Source organism: Caretta caretta, chromosome 27 (assembly GCF_965140235.1).
Source record: "Caretta caretta isolate rCarCar2 chromosome 27, rCarCar1.hap1, whole genome shotgun sequence".
Classification (NCBI taxonomy): Eukaryota; Metazoa; Chordata; order Testudines; family Cheloniidae; genus Caretta; species Caretta caretta.
Window position 1 is genome coordinate 12,102,833 of NC_134232.1, and position 23,307 is coordinate 12,126,139.

Consider the following 23,307-nt stretch of genomic DNA (forward strand, 5'->3'; position numbering starts at 1 on the left):
GCCGGAGTGGGGCAGCCGAGGAGGGCTGCCGGGGTGGAGGGGTTGTTGGTGCAGTCGTTTGGATTGCTTTCCAGAAGGACCCAGCCTCCGGAGCTCACCTGAAATGCAGAGCCGCGGGGCGGTCTTGCCAGCTGACGGGTTCCCTTCCAGGGCAGACGGAGCCAGGAGTCTCCGGAGGGCTTTCCAGCGCCCCCGGCTATGATCCCACGGCCAGACGTTACCGCAGCCGGGAGAAAACTGGAGCTTTGAAGAAAACAGCCTCAATTTTGGCTTCATTAAAAAAAAAAAAACCAAAAATGCCCCCGTGTGGGAATAATGAAATCCCACCTGAAAACAGTGGGGTGCCCGGGTAATTTGCCCCTTGTTTCTGCCTTGGATTCTCTCGAAACTGGGACACCGGTTTTGCTTTTTAAATTAACAAAAAATGTTTATTTTGCTTCCCCCCCCCCTCCCTCCAAAGGCTCCGTGGTTGGGACAGAACCCAGACCTGCCTAACACAGACATTGCCGAAGCGAATAGATAAACCAACTTCCCATCCGCCCCTAAAGTTTTGAGTTTCAATAGCTGCCAGGCCAGAAAGAAAAAGAAATCAAGTTCTCCCTACACCGGGAATTGCTCGAATCAGAGAAGATCAGGGTGGGAAGGGACCTCAGGAGGTCATCTAGTCCAACCCCCTGCTCAAAGCAGGACCGATCCCCAACTAAATCATCCCAGCCAGGGCTGTGTCAAGCCGGGCCTTAAAAACCTCTAAGGAAGGAGATTCCACCACCTCCCTAGGTAACGCATTCCAGTGCTTCACCACCCTCCTGGTGAAAAGTTTTCCCTAATATCCAACCTAAACCTCCCCCACTGCAACTTGAGACCATTGCTCCTCGCTCCCCTCTGGGCCCCCTAACAAGTGGGGTCCCTTGAAGAAGCCCGGGCTTTCTCCGAGCTTGTCTCCAGTGTCTAGACACCTATCTAGCTGTCAGCTCCCCAGAAGGCTGTTTCTGCCGCCAAGAGCGGTTGGTGGTTTGTGTCTTGAAGCGGTTCCACCCCTCTAGACAGTTTCCACCCGACAGCAGCTAACCCCGCACTCAGGTATTGTGTCTATACGGGGGGGCGGATTTAAATGTGTACCTGAAATTAACAAGCAGCTCACGTGGGAGGCAATCCATGAGTTGTCTGAAAGAAAAATAGGTGGGAGAAGGGAAGGGGGGGAAGCCAAGACCCCACTCTAAATCTTGCCTGGCTCTGTTGCTGGGGAAGAGGGCTAACACACCAAAGCATCGACTCCTTGACCAAATCGATTCACTTTCGGGTTTTCCCTTTGTGGGTGGGGTTTAAGGGAACAGGGCGAGACGGGAAAACGGGAAGAGGAGAAAAGAATAGATTGCCTCCCCCCCCAATAAAATATTTCCCGACACTGTTTTCCGTGCATTATGCGGGGAATAAATCGCAGAACCAGGCTGTGAGCTGGGACATGTATAGACCTGCCCAGGGAAATGCTCTAAACGCCATTGTGATGACATTAACCACGAGTTATTGCTGAGGGTGACTTGTTTCAAACTTTTGGGTCTGGAATTCTGCTCCCATTTGCACCAGTGAAAATCCAGCGTGAATCCATCCCCACTCGCTTTCGTGGGGCTGCTCGTGATTTACCCAGCTGTGTAGTCTCTAATTAACACGTGTGTGCCTCCCATCTGCACAAAGCGTCTCCTCCCTGACCGGACAAGCTAGCTGAGGGGGTGGATCCAGCTCTGTCCAGGTTCCTTCACGCCGCAGCTCTGATTCTTGCAAGCTCTGGGTTTGTCAGGTAAGCGAGTCTGCGTGGTCTCCCTTCTTTACAACTCCCCTTTTCTGCTAGCCTCTCCCCTTCCTGGGCTTCTAACCAACAACCTTCCCTGAATCCACTAACCCACCATCTTGCCACTTCTCTAAGCCAAACCTTCACTTAAATCCAGCAGTTTCAATCCAAACTTTTCAGAGGGTGAAGATTTTTGGCTCTCCCCTTGTTAAGTATTTTTGAAGCATGTGTTGTTATTAATTATTGACTATTTTTATTTTTAATATAATGTTTTGACATGTTAAGATCTAGCATTGTTAATTTCATGTCCAGAACTTTTAAATAATAATACTGTGGGGCAGGGAAAGTTTCCATATTCCTCCCAGAGCTGGGCTGCAGGTTGATCTGGTAATCAGCAAGTCTAGTTTCTAACTCAGATCTGTTACATTCCCAGACCAGTGGCTACAGAAGAAACTTTGTTCCCTCTGAAACCCTCACTGATAACAACATAAAGTCTGCTCACCGATTCATCTCTGCCTTTAAAATACTATTTTTAAAAAAATCTCCTTCCTTTATTCATAGATTCTAAGCCAGAAGGGATGACTGTGATCATTGTCTGACCCCCTGTATAGAGAACTCTTCCCCCCCCCCCCGCAAAAAAAAAAAAAAACAATTCCCAGAGCGGATCGTCTAGGAAAAAATATCCAATTTTGATTTAGAAATTGTCAGTGATGGAGAATACACCACGACACTTGAGAAATTGTCCCAGTGGTTAATTACTCTCACTGTTAAAAATGTATGCCTTATTTCCGGTCTGAATGTATCTAGTTTCAACTTCCAGCCCTTGGATTGTGTTAGACCTTTCTCTGCTAGACTGAAGAGCCCACTGTTAAATATTCTATTGGGGTATCTTTTCCAGACATCCCCTGATTGCAGCCTCGGTTATCTCCCACAAAACCTGGCTTCATCTCATTGTACATCACATAACAAAAAATGGTGCCTTAGGGCCAAGTTTATCAAGTATTTAGGTGCCTACAGATGGATATAGGCAGGGGTGCTGGAATAATTTTTATAGTGGGGGTGCTGAGAGCCATTGAACCAAACTGTGAACCTTGTATATGATGGAAACCACTTCAAGCCAGGGGTGTGACAGCACCCCTAGAACCTATAGCTCTGTGTAACACCAACAGACCCCCCGTTGTCGGCAGGCAGGAGCGAACCTGGGGCCTCCGGAGCTTAATGCATGAGCTAAAAGCCAACTGGTTGTTAGCCAAGGCTGTAGAACAAACTCATTAATATCTGCTTTCAGAGTAACAGCCGTGTTAGTCTGTATTTTCAAAAAGAAAAGGAGTATCTGCGGCACCTTAGCGACTAACCAATTTATCTGAGCATAAGCTTTTGTGAGCTACAGCTCACTTCATCTCTTTCTCATGTCTCGGTGCCACTAGGTGGGACAGAACACCACACCCAGGAGGTGTGTGCATTACACTAGCACCTGTGGATATAGGGGCATAGGCCCAGATCCAGAACGGTAGTTAGACCCTAAATACCTTTGGTCTCTACAAGGATTTTCAAATATGCTTAGATGCCTCCCTGGGAGTGTTAGGGAGCTGGCAATGCACCTAATAGAGATCTGCTCTAAAGAAAAGAGATAATCTCCTCTCCCTGGCTGCGTTAATAGGTGCTAACAACCTGAGACAGGCTGAGATTTTAACAGTGTTGATTTCTGGACCACCCAGCACTTCATTCCTAAGCGTTCTCGTCAAGGATAACCCATCCCAAAAATCAGTCCTCATTACCCAACAGAGGGATTTGCTTTTTGACTAATTTCAGAGGAACAGCCGTGTTAGTCTGTATTCGCAAAAAGAAAAGGAGTACTTGTGGCACCTTCGAGACTAACCAATTTATTTGAGCATGAGCTGATGAAGTGAGCTGTAGCTCACGAAAGCTCATGCTCAAATAAATTGGTTAGTCTCTAAGGTGCCACAAGTACTCCTTTTCTTTTTGACTAAAGCTTTTTTCCCAGCTAATGCTCATTTACACAGGGGAGGGACTGGATTTTAAAAGCAATGTAGGTGACATGGTTGCTGAAAGTTCCCTCAAGTTGATGGTATATTCTCTGTATGGACCTTCTTTTCTCTCCCCACCCAGTTCTCCTGTTGGACACTGGATGCTATTGAATGGCTTAGCCTGCCTCTGACATTAAGTGAAATCTAGAAGGACTATTACAGGGAATTTAACACTAATGAGCATTCTTTGGGTGGTTGGCCAACACTACTCATCAATTTAAAGTCCTTTCAGTGACTGCAAAGCTCTGATTACATCAGGGCTTTCACGGCGGAAACACACACACACTGAATCTGAAATCCTGCTCCTGATTTCCAAGACCCACCAACGCTGCTGATGGTGGCTTCCAATAAAGAAGCTCCTGATGTGGAATCAGATTTGCCAGGGGCTCCGGCCCAGGTCGGAGGTCAAAGGTATTTAGGAGCCCAATTCCCATTGGTTTCAATGAGAGTTAGGCACCTAAATACTGTTGCCCCTTTTTGACCGGAGCTGCTAGTTTGATTTGAAGGCTCTGGTGGGGATGTTCCAGCTGGAAATAGAAATTGATGGAGTCTGATAGCATCAAAGAAAATCTCTCTTTTGCCTACAAGGAATGAGTAAAGTCCTGCTTCTCTGAATGAAGGAGGAACCAGGAACAAAAGGAGTGGCTTCTTGGCTCACAGCCTCAAGTTTCTTTAGCCAACAGACCCAAAGTTCTCAGACTAGCTTTTCCCAGGGTCACGTCTACAGTGCAAAGAGAAACCTGCAACATGGAGTCTCACAGCTCAGGGCCAAATTACTTGGGCATGGGCTGCAGGGCTGAAAAGAGCAGCGGAGCTGTTCCTCCTTGGGCTGGAGCCCTGCCTCCCAGACCCTTTCCTCTTGGCGGCTTTCAGAGCCTGGGCTCCTGCCTGACCACGAACAGCTATGCTGCAGTTTTTGCCCCATGAACCCAAGTCAACTGACCCAGGTCAGGGCTGCGCTACAGACCCATGTCGGTATAACTACATCGCTCAGGGGTGTGAAAAGTCCACACCCGGGAGTGACGTAGTTATTCTGACCTTAACCCCCCGCCTTCGAGACAACGCTGTGTCAACGGGGAGGTGGATTAACTAAATCCACAAGCTAACTATGAGTCAGCAGTGTAAGGCGGTTGCAACAGCGAATATCATTCTGGGATGTATTAGCAAGACACGATAAGTCATTCTTCCGCTCGACTCCGCGCTGATGAGGCCTCACCTGGAGTATTGTGTCCAGTTCTGGGCGCCACATTTCAGGAAGGATGTGGACAAATTGAGAGTCCAGAGAAGAGCAATAAAAATGATGAAAGGTCTAGAAAACCTGACCCATGAGGGAAGATTGAAAAAATTGGGTTTGTTTAGTCTGGAGAAGAGAAGATGGAGAGGGGACATGGTAACAGTTATCCAGTACATACAAGGTTGTTACAAGGAAGAGGGAGAAAAATTGTTCTTAACCACTGAGGATAGGACAAGAAGCAATGGGCTTAAATTACAGCAAGGGAGGTTTACGTTGGGCATTAGGAAAAACTTCCTACCTGTCAGGGTGGTGAAGCACTGGAATAAATTGCCTAGGGAGGTTGTGGAATCTCCATCATTGGAGATTTTTAAGAGCAGGTTAGACAAACACCTGTCAGAGATTGTCTAGCTAATACTTAGTCCTGCCTTGAGTGCAGGCGACTGGACTAGATGACCTCTTGAGGTCCCTTCCAGTCCTATGATTAACTACACCGACGGGAGAGCTTTCTCCTGTCGGCATAGAAGCATCTTCACTTAAGTGCTACAGGGGGAAAGCTACATGGGTGTTGATGCACCATTTTAAGAGTAGATCTGCCCCCAAACTCTGAAATTTGCTGGTGAGCTTTTCTTTGCAGTGTAGACAAACCTACTGTCCTCTGATGAACTCATCCGGACAGTTATATTCATTGAAGGGTGTGTTCATACCCAACCTCCAAAGAGATTTGGGATTCATGCAGTCACCAGGACTTCTCAGCATACCGCTACCCTCAAGGATCGGGGCCTGGTGACTAGTTTTTCCCAAGAACTGAGCTCCCCAATGTGTGCTGCTCTCCTGAAAAATCTAGCCTTTTATTTACGTGAGCTGAGCGATTTTGAAACCTTGGCCCCATTGATTGGTGCTTAGCGTTCTTCAAAATCTGGTTCTAGAACACGGGCCAGCCACGTTCAAATCAGGGAGAGCTTCAACTTGAAGTGGGTTTTAGCCCACGAAAGCTTATGCCCAAATAAATTTGTTAGTCTCTAAGGTGCCACAAGGACTCCTTGTTGTTAACACTAATATAGGCTCTGATCCTGCATGTACTTACCTTTACTCCCATGAGTCATCTTGGAGGATTTGTTGCAGTAAAATTCAGCATGTGTGTAAACGTTTGCAGGATCACGGCTTGATTTCCAGAAGTGCTGAGTACCAGATCTGATGAAGGAGGGCTCGGCAAACAGAAACAAAACATTTGTCCTGGGGAGATAAAATATCCTGTTCTCCTCACATTGAAACATCAAAGAAAGATATCAGGTTTTTTTAAAAAAAAAAAAATCAACATTCCAATGAGCTCTGATGAACAATGCCCATCTTTTTGGTCTGGTTTTGCACAGCACCTTGCACACTGGCATCCTAGCTCAGGACTGGAGCTCCCAGTCAAGTACAGGAATATAAATAAGAGCCTCTGAAAATTAGCCTCGGAGGATCAGATTTTCCAAAGAACCCAGCTCCCATCTAGGCACCTAAACAAGGCCTGGGCCCTGCGTGTGTTGTGTTTTTAGCTTTAAGCAGACGAGTAGACCTATTGAAGCCAATGGGGATATTCATAGATTTTTTTTTTTTAAAGGCAGAAGGGAGTGGTATGATTGTCTCGTCTGACTTTATGCACAGCACTGTAGGACTTGCCTGGATTAATTCCTACTTCAATTGATCAAGTTTAGCCTGGATGTTTCTGTAGGATTGAGGACTTGGCTCGCAAGAGCTGCTAAACTCCCTGGCAAATCTGGCCCTTCCTTAGGTGGCTTTAAATGACCTGAGGAATCTTGAAATATTCACCCCTGCTTTGGGGGCCGAATCCAGGCCAGTCTGGCCCCCAGGCGTGAGCACAGAGGCACCCCTGGTTTGACGTAATAGCAACAGATTGAACGCGTGGCTTCTGTCATAGGCCCTGCAAACAGTTTTGTTCAGCGGCTTTCAGCCCCGTGTGAATCCTGGATCAAGCACCCAGTGACATGCATCTGATGATGAGGTGCTGAGCAGCTGGCTAAGCAGGGGACTCTTCCCCTCCTATGATTAACTGTGCTGGATGCATTTCTGAAAAAAAGAAAGCCCTGCTGTCCTGCAGAGAGGTCTGAGGCAGGAACTAAAATGGCTCGTATAAGTTCTTTACTGGAGGAGGACAGGGACCAAATTGTTTATAATGTAGCTTTTTGCGAGGCTAATCTTTGATCATCTGCCCCCTCCACTCCCCCACCAGCGAAGACCCTGGTCCTTTGCTGCCATGTCCCAAGGACAAAGTGATTTGCCAGAGAGGCTTGTGGTGGAAGGAGAGTCCAGAATTGAAAGCAAGTAACTCCATCAGAGAGGGGAAATGGCTGCAGTTTTACTGGGGAAGGTTGGTTCCCAGATACATTCATGCCAGGGATGGTGCCATCTAGCTTCAAAAAATGGACTCTATTTTTCCCCCCTCCCCCACAGTGATTTATGGCTCCTTGTATTGGTGAGAACACTATGGTTTGTCACTGTCTGGCAAACGGGGGGAGAAGGCAGCAGAGGGAACAAAACCAATTTTTAAAAATAATCTTTTATTGGGAAAAGATGTGTGGAGGGGTTTTTCCTCCTCTCCCCCCTTCTTCCCCCAAAAGTTAGCAGAGAAGGAGGGTCTTGTGGTTAAAGCACTTAATGAGGATCCTGGAGATCTGGGTTACATTTTCTGCTTTGCCCTAGACAGCCTGGGAGAGTCACTTTCATGATTTCAGTGGGAGGCAGGTACTGAAATGCCTTTGAGGATCAGGGCCTTACATACTAGGGTCATGACAGCAACAGACTACCCCAGATCTTTTTGGATTTAACAAATAAATGCCCTTAAACCTACTTAGGCTTTGTCTAGACAAGGAAAAGTGATCCAGTTTAGGCCAGATTTAGCCAGCTTATGGTGACTAAGCCCAGCACATAATAATACCTAGCTCTTATGTAGCACTTTTCATCTATAGCTCTCCAAGCATTTTTAAAAGGGTCATGAAGTTATCATCAGCCACCAGTATCCCCTTTTTTACAGGTGAGGAAACTGAGGCACAGGGAGAGGGCATGGCTTGTCCAAGGTCACCTGGTGGTGGTGACAGGAATAGACCCTAGGTCTCAAGTCCAAGTTCAGTGCTTTATCCACTAACCCATATTGCCTCCCAAAATAACCTTTTCCCTAGTTAAGACAAAGCCACTGAGCTCTAACTTTGCAATACTGAATAAAGGAGGTGTGCTAAACCAGGTGAAAATAGCAGTCAAAAAAGGGGAGAGCTTGTTAATATGCCGAGTGGAAGGGGAGAAGAGGGGTACACTTGGGAAGGGTTGGACAGGGAAGACTGGCATTATTTGCTGTTTGTTTTTTTCTACTGACCTGGTAGGATGGGCGCTAGGGCTAACTTTAAGCACCTGAAGTGACTAAATCTTAAAAGAACATGAATGTGTCAAACCTCACTGCATCTCAGATGCATGGGTGAAGTCTATATATAGGCTAGGCTTAATGGATTGCATATGAGAGAGAGAGGCTGGATGGATGATAGGTAGAAGAATGGGCAGGCTGACTTACAGAGCAGATTGATGGGGGAAGGAGAGGATGGCAGATGGATATACACAGATTGATGGACAGGCTGGTAACTGGACAGACATAGGCGGGCTGATGGCTAGATCTGCACACACACAGACAAGTTGAAGGACAATCTGCAGCATTTATTACATTTACAAAGCTGTATAGTTATACAAATGTTTAACCAATAACGATATATGAATATCCAAATATATTACTGGACATTAAAACATCATACAGGATGCAAACATACAGAGCAATTTGGTTTGTACCATATGGGGGTGAGGAACAAATCCCCAAAATTGAGGCCGTGGAAGTGCCTCATTTGGTCCATTTTGGCCTATGTACAAGGAGAAGGGATATCAAAGTCCGGTGAATATTTTCAACCCATGAAGCCCAGTGAAAAACAATTGAGCTTGCAGTCCAGCCCCAGCCAATAGAAGGGGAAGAAACAGAAATGGAAAGACTAAGAACAATGGCAACTTTTGTCTCTTTACCCTGTGTGCCTTCTCCTCCCATGAGATGATGCATGGCCGCAGTGAGTCATCTTCAATACATGCAAATTGCCCCTCATTTCTCCCCCCACACCTGCCCCCCATGACCCAACCGAAGATGTGTTCTGCCCATTTTGGCTGCTTCCATGGGAGATTTGGATGGCCCACCCACCCTCCACCTCCAAAAAAAGTGTACATTCTCTTTGCCCCTCAGATCCCTCATTCTTGCTGGGGATAATGTTCTCAAAGGTATCTAAGAAGTTAAGGTCCCAAGCCCCGTCTAATTCAGAGTTAACCAGTTCACCCTACGCTGAACTGCATAACACCCATTAATCCCTCCCTTACAATGCTGCAAAGGGAGAGGTCTCCACTGGAAGAAAGTCCTTTAACTGTAACCTACCCAGCTTCCTAGAGCCTTACCAAGAATGACTTGCACAGAGGGCTCTCTGCTCATGCTGGCTTTTCCCAGCAACTATGCCTCTCAATTCTTTGGGAGAAAACTTTTAGGGTTTTGTTTTAAAATCCATGTTCGCTGACCTTGTGGAGTCAGGGTCTGTATACACAGTTCCCTTCCCCACTCCTGTCGGTCTCAATATGCCTTCAAGATTTCCCACCCCCTCTACACGTGGCCCCTGCAGAAAAAAACCCAGCTCCTTTCTAGCAGTTTGACTCTTTCCTGTCCCCTGCAGGAATTTTCCTGTTCCTGGGATCTGCAGGCATTTATGTATTTATTAATTCATTCCACCATGAATGAATAAGGGGAATAAGCTTCTTGAGGCCCAAGAGAACGTGTGCTTCTGAGAATGCAGACACTTACTCCTTCCCTTCCACCCCGCCCCCAATGCGTGCTAACTCATGCACCCTTACCCTAAAGGAAAAGGATTGCTGCGGCTTGGAAGGAAATCTTTAGTGGATGACAAGAGAATTCTCTGCAATGGGACCTGTGCGTTTTCTCGCCCCCTGCATGGGGGCAATGTCATAACACAAGATATAAGCAAAATGCAGCACCAGACACTATAAAGCTACAAGCCTTTTTAACGAAAACACTTTTCTTTTCTTTTCGACCCTGACCCTTTCACAAATAAGCCACCTTTCTAAAGGCACTGTGTTTATTTTTTTAAAATCCAGCATGAGGAGGATGAAGGGGAGATGGTGGGATAGGGTAGATCTAAAATGAAGGTTTGAAATGCCAAATTTAATCTTTTTAGCAAGCAAGGACTTATTGAGGAGGAAGAAATGGAGAGCGGAGTGTTTGATGGGGAAATACATTGGTTCTTAGTTTTAGCATCATCTTGGCCACCCCACCAAAAAACCCACACTCCTCGTAACCATCACCACAGTGGAAGGACTGAAATGCTGGTTTCCTGGTGGGATGGGCCCTAACTCTCTTCCTTTCCCACCCACTCACTTTATTTCAAACTCATGGAAGTTGAGGCTATGTGAAATGCTGCTATAGGTCCAATGAGTGAGTACTCCCTGTTTTGAAGGTGGTGTTTGTTACTTAAAACCCGCATCCTGCAAAGTCTTAGAGTGGGATTTTCAAAAGAGCCCTAAATGACTAAGGAGCCCAGGAGAGATTCCCAGCTTCTGTTGACTTGAGGGGCTAGATCCCGCGGCCTCCTTTGGGGTTGTGGTAAGGGGGAATCAATGACTTGTGCTCTTAAATTGCCTAGATCCTCTTGAACGTTCCACCCTTAAGGCACGTGCTTAATGAATGGAACTGCTTGGAGTGTGTAAAGTTAAGCACATGCTTAAATCTTTGCAGGATCGAAGCCTCAAATAGTCATTAGAAATCTACTCTGCAAAGGAGAAGAAAATTTACAGGGGGGAGACAAAGCCACATCCTTTTGCAAAACCAGTTCCTGGGTTCTTTAGATCCCTTCGCCAAGTCCACCTCCAAATGGAATGTGCTTTGGTGGCCCTTAAAGCAGAGATCTCTCACCCTTCCTGCCCCACTGCACAGAAATTTAGGGGGAACATCATTATGAAGTGAAGACAGGAGCAGGGATGTATTTACAGAGGGATGGAAATTCTCCTGGGAGACTACCCAGTGATTGTTAAGATGATCAGATAAGACATTGCAACAAGGCTGTGGGCAAAGCTGTCATTCTAAAGGGACCCAGGGAAGGCGCCTCTGACTGAGAAATTTAAAGCAGGCTAGGGGATGTAGATGCATACAGGCAAGATTTACGGGGGGGGGAACAACACACTTTGCCATGTTCTCAGAAATCTGGCCCTGACTTCTTTTGAAAAATGAAACTCATGGGACCTGATTTTCAGAAGTGCATAACACCTGCAGCTGTTGCTGGGTTCAACTGGGGCTGTGTGCACTCTTGTGGGTGGGAGAGGGGAATCAGACCAACTCTTCCCTTTAAATTAATGGTAGATGTATCTAAATCCCCTAGGCTGCTCTGGAAATAGCCTATGGGTAACATTTTCAAAAGCACCACAGTGATTTGGTCTCCTAAATCACATAGGTCATTGATTTTCAGTGGAACTGGGGCTCCTAAATCGTTTAGGCCCTTTTGGAAATTTTAGCCAGTGGCCCTAACTCCAGGCAAGCCTCTGGCTTAACGTCAATGAAAGTTTGGATAGCGGAAGAGCTGCAGGATTTACAAAGCTGTAAGACCCCCTTCCTGCTTGCCCACATGCACAAAACACACACCACCTGCTTTTAGGTTCTGCATCCCTAAACCAGTCAGGAAAGGGGGTTGGCGAGGCTGACGCAAGCATGACATCAGACGTGACTCTTAAGAAATGCCTGGAGAAGCCTCATCCTTTTGGAAGAAAGTGGCAGAACTCCAAATGCACTTACGGCGAGGATTGAGGCTTTCGGTCCCTGTGCTTTGCCGTTACCTGTGTATCCGTTACTATCGAGTCCAGTAGCTCCTGGGGTGACCGAAGGTACAGAAAATGAAGGGGCTGCAGCTTTTACCTAAACTTGGGCTCATGGCATGCAAGTTCCATAAGTTGAAGACACAAAAAAAAATCATTAAAAAATACTCCACCACATTTTGTGTCTGTTATTTGCATTTTAAATTAATCTGGTCAATCAATAGAAAATAAGTATGTATAATTTTTTTCCTATATACACATATATATTTATATATAAAATGGAAAGTCACGCCCCAGGGGTCCCCTCTAGGTCAAGGCGGATGCTGTGCTGCCATTCACAGTCATTTTGCGCCCCCTGCTGGAGGAGGGTGGCATTTGGTGGCAGTTCGAGGTGCCATTGAGCAGGGTGCTGGGGTGGGCAGGGATGCTTAGCGTGGTGGTGTTGGAGCTGGGTGACCCGTGGGAAGGTGTGGCAGGGCTTGGCAGGGACGAGGAGGTGGCGGGCAAGGTGGCTGGGCTGTTTGCTTTGTCGCTGACGGATTCGCACTCGGATGCCCCGCTGGTGTTGGTGCACTCAGAGTTTGCAGGCTGGGACAGTTTTAGTCTCTTGCAAGCTGGCTGCACTCGGTATTTCAAAGGGAGAGGCCCATTCTACAGGGAGACAAAAGATGTTCACATGAGTGTTTTTAGAGACAATCACATTGATATCGACACCAATTAGTCTGGACAGAGGTAGGGTAGCTGTTGGTCTTGGGATATTAAAGAAGCAGGGTGGGCGGGATAATATCTTTTATTGGACCAGTTTCTGCTGATGACAGAGATAAGCTTTTGAGCCACACGAGCTCTTCTTCAGGTCTGGGACAGCAGTTTGGGACTCAGAAGCGAAGCTAAAGGGGGAGAGATTCAAAGGCATAAAGGGGTAGCCAAGGTGCCTGATTCCCATTAGCTGTCAACAGGAGTTAGGCATCTGACTGCCATTTGTTCCTGGGAACATTGCCCCTAAAATCGTCAGTGTAAAGAAACTGAATTGACACCAGAGCATGCTATACCCTAGGGTGTAACTTCATATTTAAAAACTCAACCAGGGCTCCAATTCAAAGAAGCGTTTCAACCCATGCTTAAATCTGTCCCAAGTCCTTTGCTAGATCAGGGCACAATTCAATACAATGATTGTCTAAAGTCCAGTTATTATGGCATCGCTATTGTGGCTCCATAGTTAAGTTTAATTCTCCTAAATTAACTGAACTGTGTAACAGAAGCTTATGTTGTAAAAATCTCAAAATGGCAAACATCAAAACAAAATCTGAAGTTGAAGTACTATTTAAATGGTTCATGCTAGCATCTTCTGAAGATAGATGCATACAGAGTGTTCCTTTATCTCCATTCCTCTCCTATCAGTTTAAAAATCCTACTTAAACCAAATGCATGTCCTTACCTGTGCTGCTAATAACACCTCATTATTAAAACTATTTGAATTTATATTAACTTTATCGTTTATGAATTTGTTTCCTTTTTTCCCCTCTTATATTCCATTCGGCTTTAGCAGTGTAAGTAGACCGGTCAGTTTCAATTCTCCTTATCAGTTTAACTTTAGGAGTTCTCAAGCTCTGGAACAAAACTACAAGGAGTCCGGTGGCACCTTAAAGACTAACAGATTTATTCATGCATCTGAAGAAGTGGGTTTTTTACACACGAAAGCCTATGCCCAAATAAATCAGTTAGTCTTTAAGGTGCCACTGGACTCCTTGCTGTTTTTGTGGATACAGACTAACACGGCTACCCCCTGATACTTGGAACAAAACTGAAGTTCTGGTTGCTGAATGCTTTGGGAGAGTAGCAAGGCATGTTCAAAATCTAACCCAGATCTGTTTCATGTTTTGTTTTTAATTCAGACAGACTATTTATTAATATTAGTCTGTTTAAAATATGTGTCGATGTCATTTAAAACATTGCAATCTATAAAACGCTTTGAGATCTAGGAATTAAAAGCACTACGTATTATTAAGAAACATCTGCAAACAGGTAGGTTCTAAGTTCTGACAAACATTTTCAAAATATCTTGCCTGACAAAGTTTTGAGGTAATAATGATGGTGGTTAAAAAGTTCTATGAATGGACTGTGCCATTGTCTCATTAACTAACCATTTAAATGGTTTGTTATAGGACATTATGTTCTTTTTCCATAATACACAATCCAGTGAGTTCCACAGGCTGGCTGGATATCCAAACTATGAGCTAAGAATGAAGCTAAAGAGAAAACACAGGACTGAAATAGTCTGAATTTTTTTCTCAAATAAAATAAATCTCAGTACTTGGATATTAGAGTGGAGGGCAGAATGAGTGAAATATTAAATTATAGGCACCAACATGCTTTCATTGGCTGTAATGGACGATTTGCCATTTGGTTTCTCAGTGGGAAATGGATTGAATCTTACGGTCACAGTTCTCCCTTGTCCTGCACTTTGTGTAGCCTTTTACACCAGAATCATGGTGTTCAACACCCACTAGTCTGAATGACTACACAAGGTGCAGGGCACTGATGAATGAGGCCCCATTGTGCAAGTGCACAATCCTTTGGATATAGGATTTATTGTTTTATTTTCCCGTGAATTTCCAATGGCTCTTTCCAGGCACACCTGTAAAATTTCAAGTTCTGAGATGTCTTTCCAGGACCTGAGCCAGCTGGCTCAAGAATTTAGATGTTCATGAAAGATTAAAAGCTAGTCTCTGGAAAAGATTTTCAGGCTGCCTTCCAGAAATAAGTGATGAAGGATTCAGGAATTCAAATGGACATGCATCTTAAAACCCACGCACTGGCAAGTGGCAATGTGAAAAATATCCCACTGAAAACTCTCTAAAATTTCCTAGCTGGTCTCTCAAGGAGCCAGGGCTTTATCATGTGAACTGTTGAGTACTGGTCCAGCACAGCCCTTAGATTCACATGCTTACCTTTAAGCAGATGGGGAGTCCCATTGAAATCAATAGGTAAGCATGTGCTTAAGCCCCCACTTCAGGCAATGCATGCCTGTTCAAAATGTGTTCCTATTCAGGAAAGCACTTGAACAAGTCAATAAAATTAGAAGATGGCAAATTCAAAAGCAATAAAAGGAAATAATCTTTTCACAAATGAACAGTGGAACTCATTGCCACATGATGTCATGGTGGTTAAAAACTTATCAAGATTCAAACAAGGACTTGATGTTTACATAGATAACAAGAACAGCCACAGATAAAATAAGTAGGTAGTCTCTCTTCCAAAGTGTATATTAACATTTAAGAAGGGCTTAAATGCACAAGGATTTAAGCCAATCTCTAACTACTAGCAGTTAGGGGAATTTTGTTCTTCTAAAGCATGTCCTACTGACTGCTGTCAGAGAAAGGATATTGGACTAGATTAGATCTGTGGCCAATCTATCGATCCTGTGTTAGGAGAAAAAGGATGTTCCAGGTGTTAGACCACAAACCTAAGACCTAGGTTCAAGACCCTGCCCTGCCACAGACTGTGTGTGACCTTGGGCAAGACATTTAATCTCTCTGGGCCAGATTTACAAAGGTATTTAGGTGCCTAAGTCCAGAGCCTCAAATGGTGATTCAGTGGTAGCGAGGCACTGAAATACCTTTGTACATCTGTGCCTCAGTTCCCTATCTGTAAAAGGGGAATAACAGTACTTCCCTACCAGGCTGCTGAGAATAAATACATTAAAGATTGTGAGATCCAGACATTACAGTGATATGGGCCAGACAAGTTCCTTAGATACAGAGCAGCTTAACCATGTGACGAAGTCCCATTGACTTCAACGGTACTTTTAACCCAGATCCTCATTGGTGTTTAGGTGCATAACTCCCATTGATCTGGGTCCTTCTGAGCTTCCTGAATTGGAGCTGAAGCACTTTAAAGACTCAAGCCACAAAAGGTGAAATCTAGAGCTGCTAGAGTTCATTTGAAACGATCACTTAGAAGGCTAACGTTAAACCCTTTTTCCCCTTTAAAAACAAAACAAACAAACAAACAAAACTTGATTTGTGCAGGGCAGCTACGTCTGGCTAGGAGAGGGTTGTTGTTGAAAGTTCGCCCCACCGCGGCCTGGGAGCATGAATCAAGGCTCTTCGGAGCACCTGGTTCTAATTAAATGTGCTAGCAGAGAAAGTGTCAACAAGGGAAACATGTTTTTTGATTAATCTCAGTTTTCAAACCCTGCACTTTCCCCTCCTTCTGATGCCCCTTTGGAAGTGTCAGCCACAACCCCGTTCCAGGTGTGGGGGCAGTGGGTAATAGTCGGGACCTGGGTTTTTTTTTCCAGAGTCGCTGAACACAGTATTGCTAACGTGGGGGTGGGGTGGGTCAAAAATCACAAGTCAAGCCCCCAAAATCACGAGATTTTTATAAACTAGATTTTGTTGTGGGGGTTTTTAAAATTTGCCTTCTGATTTCTTTTGCCTTTCATGGTCACATTTTCAAGCTTTTATCCACAACCGTGTTCTAGAACGTATTTGTAGGAAGTTCTGTGGCCCATGTTCTACAGGAGGTCAGACTCGCAATGGTCCCTCTTCAAAAGAATGGCCAGACTGGGTCAGACCAAAGGTCCATCTAGCCCAGTCTCCTGTCTTCCAACAGTGGCCAATGCCAGAGGGAATGAATAGAACAGGGAATCATCCAGTGATCCATCTCCTGTCACCCATTCCCAGCTTCTGGCAAACTGAGTAGGGACACCATCCCTGCCCTCCTGATTAATAGCCATTGATGAATCTATCCTCCGTGAATTTATCTACTACTTTTTTGAAGGCCAAGACTGTAACAGGGTTCACAACATCCTCTGGCAAGGAGTTCCACAAGTTGACTGTGGCATGTGAAGAAATACTTCCTTTTGTTTGTTTTTAGATCTGCTGCCTATTAATGTAATCAGGTGACCCCTAGTTTCTGTGTTATGAGAAGGAGTAAATAACACTTCCTTATTTCCTTTCTCCACATCAGTCATGATGTTATAGACTGCTATCATATCCCCTCCTTAGTCGTCTCTTTTCCAAGCTGAAAAGTCCCCATCTTATTAATCTCTCCTCATATGGAAGCCATTCCATACCCCTAATCATTTTTATTGCCCTTTTCTGAACCTTTTCCTTTTCCATTTCCAATAAATCTTTTTTGAAATGGGACGACCACACCTGCACACAATATTCAGGATGTGGGTGTCCCATGGATTTATACAGAGGCAAAAGGATATTTTCTGTCTCTTTTTTATCCCTTTCTTAAGGATTCCCAACATTCTGTTAGCTTTTATGACTGCTGCTGCACAGTGAGTGGAAGTTTTCAAAGAACGATCCACAGTGACTCCAAGATCTCTCTTGAGCTGTAACAGCTAATTTAGACCAAATCATTTTATAAAATCATAAGATTTGGCAAGATTCTTAGCACCCCACAGCGCCCATTAGCTGCAGCTGAAGTGGTGGGTGCCCAGCATGTCCAGAAAATTGAGGTCCAAGATATTTTTGGAAGAATAAACCTCTCCTTCTGAAACCTTCCCCCTAACTATTGTCATTATCTACTACTGAAAAGACACCTGGTCATCACAAAAATATTTCATTTGCAAAGGGGCAGAGTTATTGCCTGAAAATTAGTATTGATTAACTGGTATTAATCATTAGGAGTCTTGCAGTAGCATCTAAGGACTTCAACAGAGATCAGGGCTCCCTTACGCTAGGCGCTGCACGAATGGGGGGAGAGAGAGGAACCCAGTACTGAAGACTCAGACTTAAGGTCAGAAGGGCCCATCATGATCATCTAGTCTGCCCTCCTGCACATTATAGGCCACAGACCCTCACCCACCCCCTCCAGCAACAGGCCCATAGCCTCTGGCTAAGTTACTGACATCCTCAAATCTTGATTTAAAGACTTCAAGTTGCAGAGAATCCACCATTTGCACTACTTCAGACCAAAAAGTGACTTGTGTCCCCACGCTGCAGAGGAAGGTGAAAAACCCCCAGAGTCTGTGCCAAATCTCCCCTGGGAGAAAAATTCCTTCCTGACCCCAATTAGGGTGATCAGTTAGACCCTGAGTATGTGGGCGAGACCCGCCAGCCAGCCACCAGGGAAAGAATTCTCTGTAGTAACTCCGAGGCCTCCTGCTCTAGACGTTAAGCTTCGGAGATGGGACATTAAGCGGACAAATGGTGGGAAGGGAAACAGAACAGGGAAGTGACCCATGGAGGTAGGGCTGGCAGCCGTGTCTTCTAGATTCCAGGTGATTGCCCTGCCCACTGGACCACACTGCTTCTCAATAAATGACAAAGATACTTCCAGCACAGAAGAGGGAGTTTTACTCACCCTTCTCCAAGGATAGATATAGGCGATGTCCATAAGCGTGTAATATTCCTTTAAAGGTTCATCTTCGTAGAGAACTTCCACCTGATAAATACAGACCAAAGTGAATCTTTCCCCAGGGGTCCCAAGGGCAAAATCAAATAGCTTGCTTCCCAATCCATGGTTGGACAGAAGGGTCAGATTTCCTCTTCAACAGAGCTCAGCTTCCATTTAGGCATCTAAATAAGGATCTGATTTCATAGTGCTCCATTCCCACTTTAGACCAGATTTTCCTAAGAGCCCAACACCCACTAAGCTGAGTTCTATTGAAAATCTGGCCACTTACTTTGGTGCCAAAGTGGGTTCTAAGCTTCTTTTGAACATCAGGCAGTCAGGGGCTGAATTAACCATTGCCCCACACTTCGCCCAGTCTTCACACCAGTGCAAAATGAATGTAAAAATACTACCGAATCAGAGTGGCTGTATATAAAATGCAGTGAATCGGGTCCAGCGTACCCACATCAGGTCCCCTCCTGGTAGGCCCTGGGAATCAGTGTCAGAATCGTTCTGAAGAAGGCACTGTTAGGTAGACTGGATAGGTGAAGGTGGTCTAGCGGATTGAGGTCCAACCCTTGCTGAATAGCTCTGGACAAGTCTAACTTCCCCATGGGTACAGAATGAGGCGGCGGATGCTTATTTAAAAGAGGGCTGCAAGACTTAATTAGCAAATGTTTGTACAGAAGGGTGAATAAGTGCTAAGTAGTATTATGACAACAGCCAAGCTTTTAAAGAAGTGTGTGTTTTCAGTAAGAGAAACACATAGTAAATCTCCGGAAAGAAATGTCTGTTTCTGGGGAGGTCTCAGATCGGAATTTCCAGCGCTGGTGCGGGGCTCCCGGAGTGTCAAGACTGCGTTTGGTTTTATTTTGGGGGAAAGGGAGGAGGTTCTCTGAGATACGCTCTCCTTCTGTTAATGCTCTTCTTCTGAAACGGATGGGGGCAGCAACTCAACGGGTGCAAATCAAGGCTCTTGACTTCAAATGGAGTGATGCAACTTGACACCAGCTGTTCATCTGGCCCCGTTGCGCTAGGCAACAGTGGGTTGCAATCTTGGTGGGGGTCCTGAGGTGCTACAATAATGCCCATCATACATAATATAGCTTTGTATTGCAATAGCGTCTCAAATAGGGTCCTGTTGTGCAAGGTGATGTATAAACATAACGGGTCTGGCCTAAAGAGCTTAATATCTAAGTATATCCAACAATAACAACATTAAGTCTTCTCTTGAAAAGAGAATGGGGACATGTGGTTTTTGAACACAGCAAGCACCCCAGTGTGTATTTAGAATGAGGGGTGTAAGAAGGGACTGTCCAAAGCCAGCAGGCCCACTGTTTAAATGCTCATACACCTTCCGTGGATGTAATAAACGGCCATCCAAAAAGACAACCGGCCTAAGGGGTGCCGCACCAGTGGGCACGCACTGCAAGGAACCCTGACGGAGGTCAGGAGATCAAGCAGTGACCAAGGACCAGTTGCCAGTCGCTCGCTACTCACTTTGTACTTGCTGGGAACATCCATCTTATTGCGGAGAAATTTAGCCAGATGCATGACTGTCATGGCAGCAGGACACCGGAGGAACCTTACACCGTTCTTCTGGGGCCAGACCAGAGGGAAGGCAGGGGGAGGAGGGGAAGGGAAGAGCGTTACTGAGAGCTGAGCAGCTGGAACAGGAGAGGGGATGAAATACGTACAGGAGCAGCTGTAAATCTATCATACACAAACAGAGCAGGGGGGCATGAAAGACTTGCAGGTCATGCGCAAAGGGCTCTGCTGCAATCTATGCTGTTTGGGTTCTGTAACACCAGGGTGGGGAGCAGTGGGTAGAGTGCCTCACAGAGAAAACAGCAGCAGTCAAAAAATACATTGGACTGATTTTTAACTCTGAGGCCTCTGGGACATAAATGACTCACACCCCATTACATAGGAACAAAAGAAATATCTTGCTAACCGGTCAGACCATTCGATCTCTCAAGGGCTGCACAGTGTAAGCAGAAAAGCCCCTATTAGATAACCAGAAAACCAACAGAGTCTTTTTATATTTATACAGAGACAAACAGATTACACATGTGTGTCTGCGTTGATTTCCTCCTTACTAATGTTTCAGTTTCAATATGAGCTCATCTTTCTTCTATCAGGGTTAATATTCCCAAACTCCAGGGAAAAAAGAATTATCTCAGATCATTTGCTCTAAGCACAGAGCTGGGAGCCAGGAAGTCTTGAGTTCTAACCTCATCCAGCACACGGCTTGTGGCCCTTGGGCAAGGTTCACTCAGGCCCTGGCCCAACAAAGAATTAGAACTAATTGTCCTTAAAGTTACAGAGGTGCTTTGTGGGGCTGGGGCCTGGGAGCCTAAATTGCCAAAAGTGGCCACTGATTTTTGGATGCCCAATTTGAGACATCTTGGGCCTGCCTTTCAGAGGGTCCTTGTGGTGAATAGGAATAGGATGGTATCCCTTTAAATAGTTTGTGAGCTCTCTAGTGATGCTCACTGTGTTCTGTTTTAGTAGCTGCCAGAACCCAGTCAGCGCCGTAGCATCTATATAGCTAATCCTTGCATGGTGTGTATATACGGCAAACACCATTATTTAGATTAATAGATTTTTAAGGCCAGATGGGACCATTATGGCATCTAGTCTGACCTCCTGTATAATACAGGCCAGAGAATTTGTGTCTGTGTGGTTCCTTGATTGTTGTGTAAATAGCAAAGACCACCCCAGATTGTAGTTGAAATCAATAAAAGCGACAGGGCCTCAGTCCCTCTGAAAGTCAGATCCAGATCCTCAAATTGAAATCATTGGGAGTTAGGCATCTAAATACTTCTTGAAGATCCGGGCAAAAAGTCCATGCTTTGGGAGAGTAGCAGGGTATGTTCAAGAGTTGGGAATCCAAAATCTGAAACACCCGAAGTCACTGAGCCCTGCTGAAAAAGTGGGCCTTGATTTCTGCCTCTCAGATTCCTCACCCGTACCATGAGACTAATAGTTCTGACTTATCTGCCCCAACGCATAGATCGGTCATAGGCCTTTGAACAGCACCCAACCTTCATAAAAAGCCATTTCTTGGAATAAGTTTGATTCTTTATGTGTAAAACCCAGGGGAGAACTGGAGACAGGATGATTGGGACAGGAGGAGCAGCAGCTCAAAGGCCAGGGGAAAGAATTGATCATCTGTTGCTGTCTCATACCCCCTGCCAAAAGAAACAAAATGTGGCTTCCGCTTCAAGATCTTTGGAACTTGCACAAACCTTAGTGCATGCACTAGCGGAACGGAGCTGCCCTGGTGCAGGAAGCATCAGCCCTGCCTTCCGCTGCCTCCTTCCCAGGGGAAGAGCAACGCACTGACGGGGACCTCTTTTTGTTTACCTGCAGGTCTCTTTAAGCGATCAGCTTGGCAGCACTTACTTTTTCCTTCTCCACGTCCCCGTTTTCAATCGTCCCTTTCTTTTCATCTCTAGGGAAGAAGGGACAGAAGGAGCATTTTTGTAAAAAAGTAACAGAAAATAAAGTCACCCCCTTAGCCCCGGAGAGGGGATATTAAGCTTGCCAAGGCAGTCATGGCACAAGGGTTAATTTCTCTCTGGATGTGCGGTGGTGGAGAGGCACGTACAATCTAATCATCTCCAGCTAAGCCATAGAGCTAGCATATAAAAGGCATCGGGACTGCAATATGCTCTATTCAGGGCTTTGTTTTAGCTTGTGTATTGCAGCTACAATGCTCCATAGGGAGGACTTCAGGTCACATGACAAGCCCTCCATTCATAAGTTTAATTAGTCTTTGCACATCCACAACACACCTGAGGCTCTATAGTCTGTAAAAAGCCACTTCTAAGTCACCTATAGAACTATAGTGTCCAGGTCCTGGTGAAAGAACAGCCTGGATGCTTATCTTTCCCGCCAACTCCAGCTGTTTCTATGCAGTGCAAGGAAACCCTTTCAGGGCAATCAAGCACTCAGGCGGAAACCCTGGCCCACTAGAAGTCAATGGGAGTGTTAAACAGATCCAGAATCTTACTCAGGGTCTCTGCTGCTGAAGAAAATAAGAGTATTCAAAGTCTCTTCCCAAACCATGCATGGGGTTTATTTTCAGCCCTAGAAGTTAATAAATCGCATGGGCTGGGATTGAGAAAGGTGCTTAGGTACCTAACTCCCATTGAAACGGGACCCGTGAGTGTATAGTTCAATGTATATGGGTGACTCTGGCTAGAGCATTTCAACTCCAAAGCCAACGCGAGTCCTTCCTTTCATTACAATAAGCTTTGGATCAGGCCATGGTGCTGGAGATATGTGGGATCCCTACAAGTGGGCCTGCCTAAATAGCTGGTGAAGTTTTAATCTGGTCCCACTCGAAACCAGCCAGAACCACCCACACCCCGCTGAACTAAATAGACTAGATCAGATTCTCGTTAACGCCAGGGTAAGTCAGAAGTCACCCCTGGGAGGACGGAGGCGTGTGAAACGGATGCAAAGGAGTGGAAAATCAAACGGATTGGCTGAAATTCACCCTGTGCAGGAGTACTAGCAGCCACACACCACTTGTTCAGTCTTCTCAAGGGAAGCTGTGAGGGGCTGGGTCTTAGGCACTTTTGGAAATTTTATCCATTAACATGTCCCTACTTCTCAGGGGTGTTGTGATGATAAATTCCCGAACGTCGGCGAGCTGCTCAGATCAAACAACTGGACCATGGTGCAGGGGGAGAGCGGAGGTAATATAAATAGAAGAGGATGCAATGCCATAGTGCCTATGAACCCTAATCACGGACCCATGGGCCCATTGTGCTAGGCGCTGTGCAAACACAGAACCAAAAAACAATGGTCCCTGCCGCAAAAAGATTGATTCGAGTATAAGACACCAGACACAAGTGGACAGCCAGTCAATAGGAGTGATCATAGCTCACCATCTGTCTAGCCATTACCGGGTTATACTTTGCGTAGGGATGAATCACATCTTTCAGTAGAGGGCAAGCAAAAGGGAGACTTAAGGGATACGCAGGCTGGAG

The 23,307-nt window shown here is 45.5% G+C and overlaps 1 protein-coding gene across 3 annotated transcripts in view; it reads right to left on the bottom strand.

Annotated features, from left to right (window-relative positions):
• Positions 1-8,749: 8,749 nt before the first annotated feature.
• PCGF2 (polycomb group ring finger 2) overlaps positions 8,750-23,307 on the bottom strand; it is a 36,906-nt gene continuing 22,348 nt past the window's right edge. For 2 of the 3 annotated variants that reach the window (XM_048830209.2, XM_048830210.2), the window contains exons 7-10: positions 21,713-21,761; positions 19,805-19,903; positions 18,275-18,355; positions 8,750-12,607 (exon numbers count right to left, since the gene is read on the bottom strand). In XM_048830209.2, the coding sequence (XP_048686166.1) occupies positions 12,263-12,607; positions 18,275-18,355; positions 19,805-19,903; positions 21,713-21,761 (574 nt within the window). In that variant the 3' untranslated portion in view covers positions 8,750-12,262. The remainder of the gene's footprint in view (positions 12,608-18,274; positions 18,356-19,804; positions 19,904-21,712; positions 21,762-23,307) is intronic. The other variant, XM_048830211.2, reaches the window with a different exon arrangement.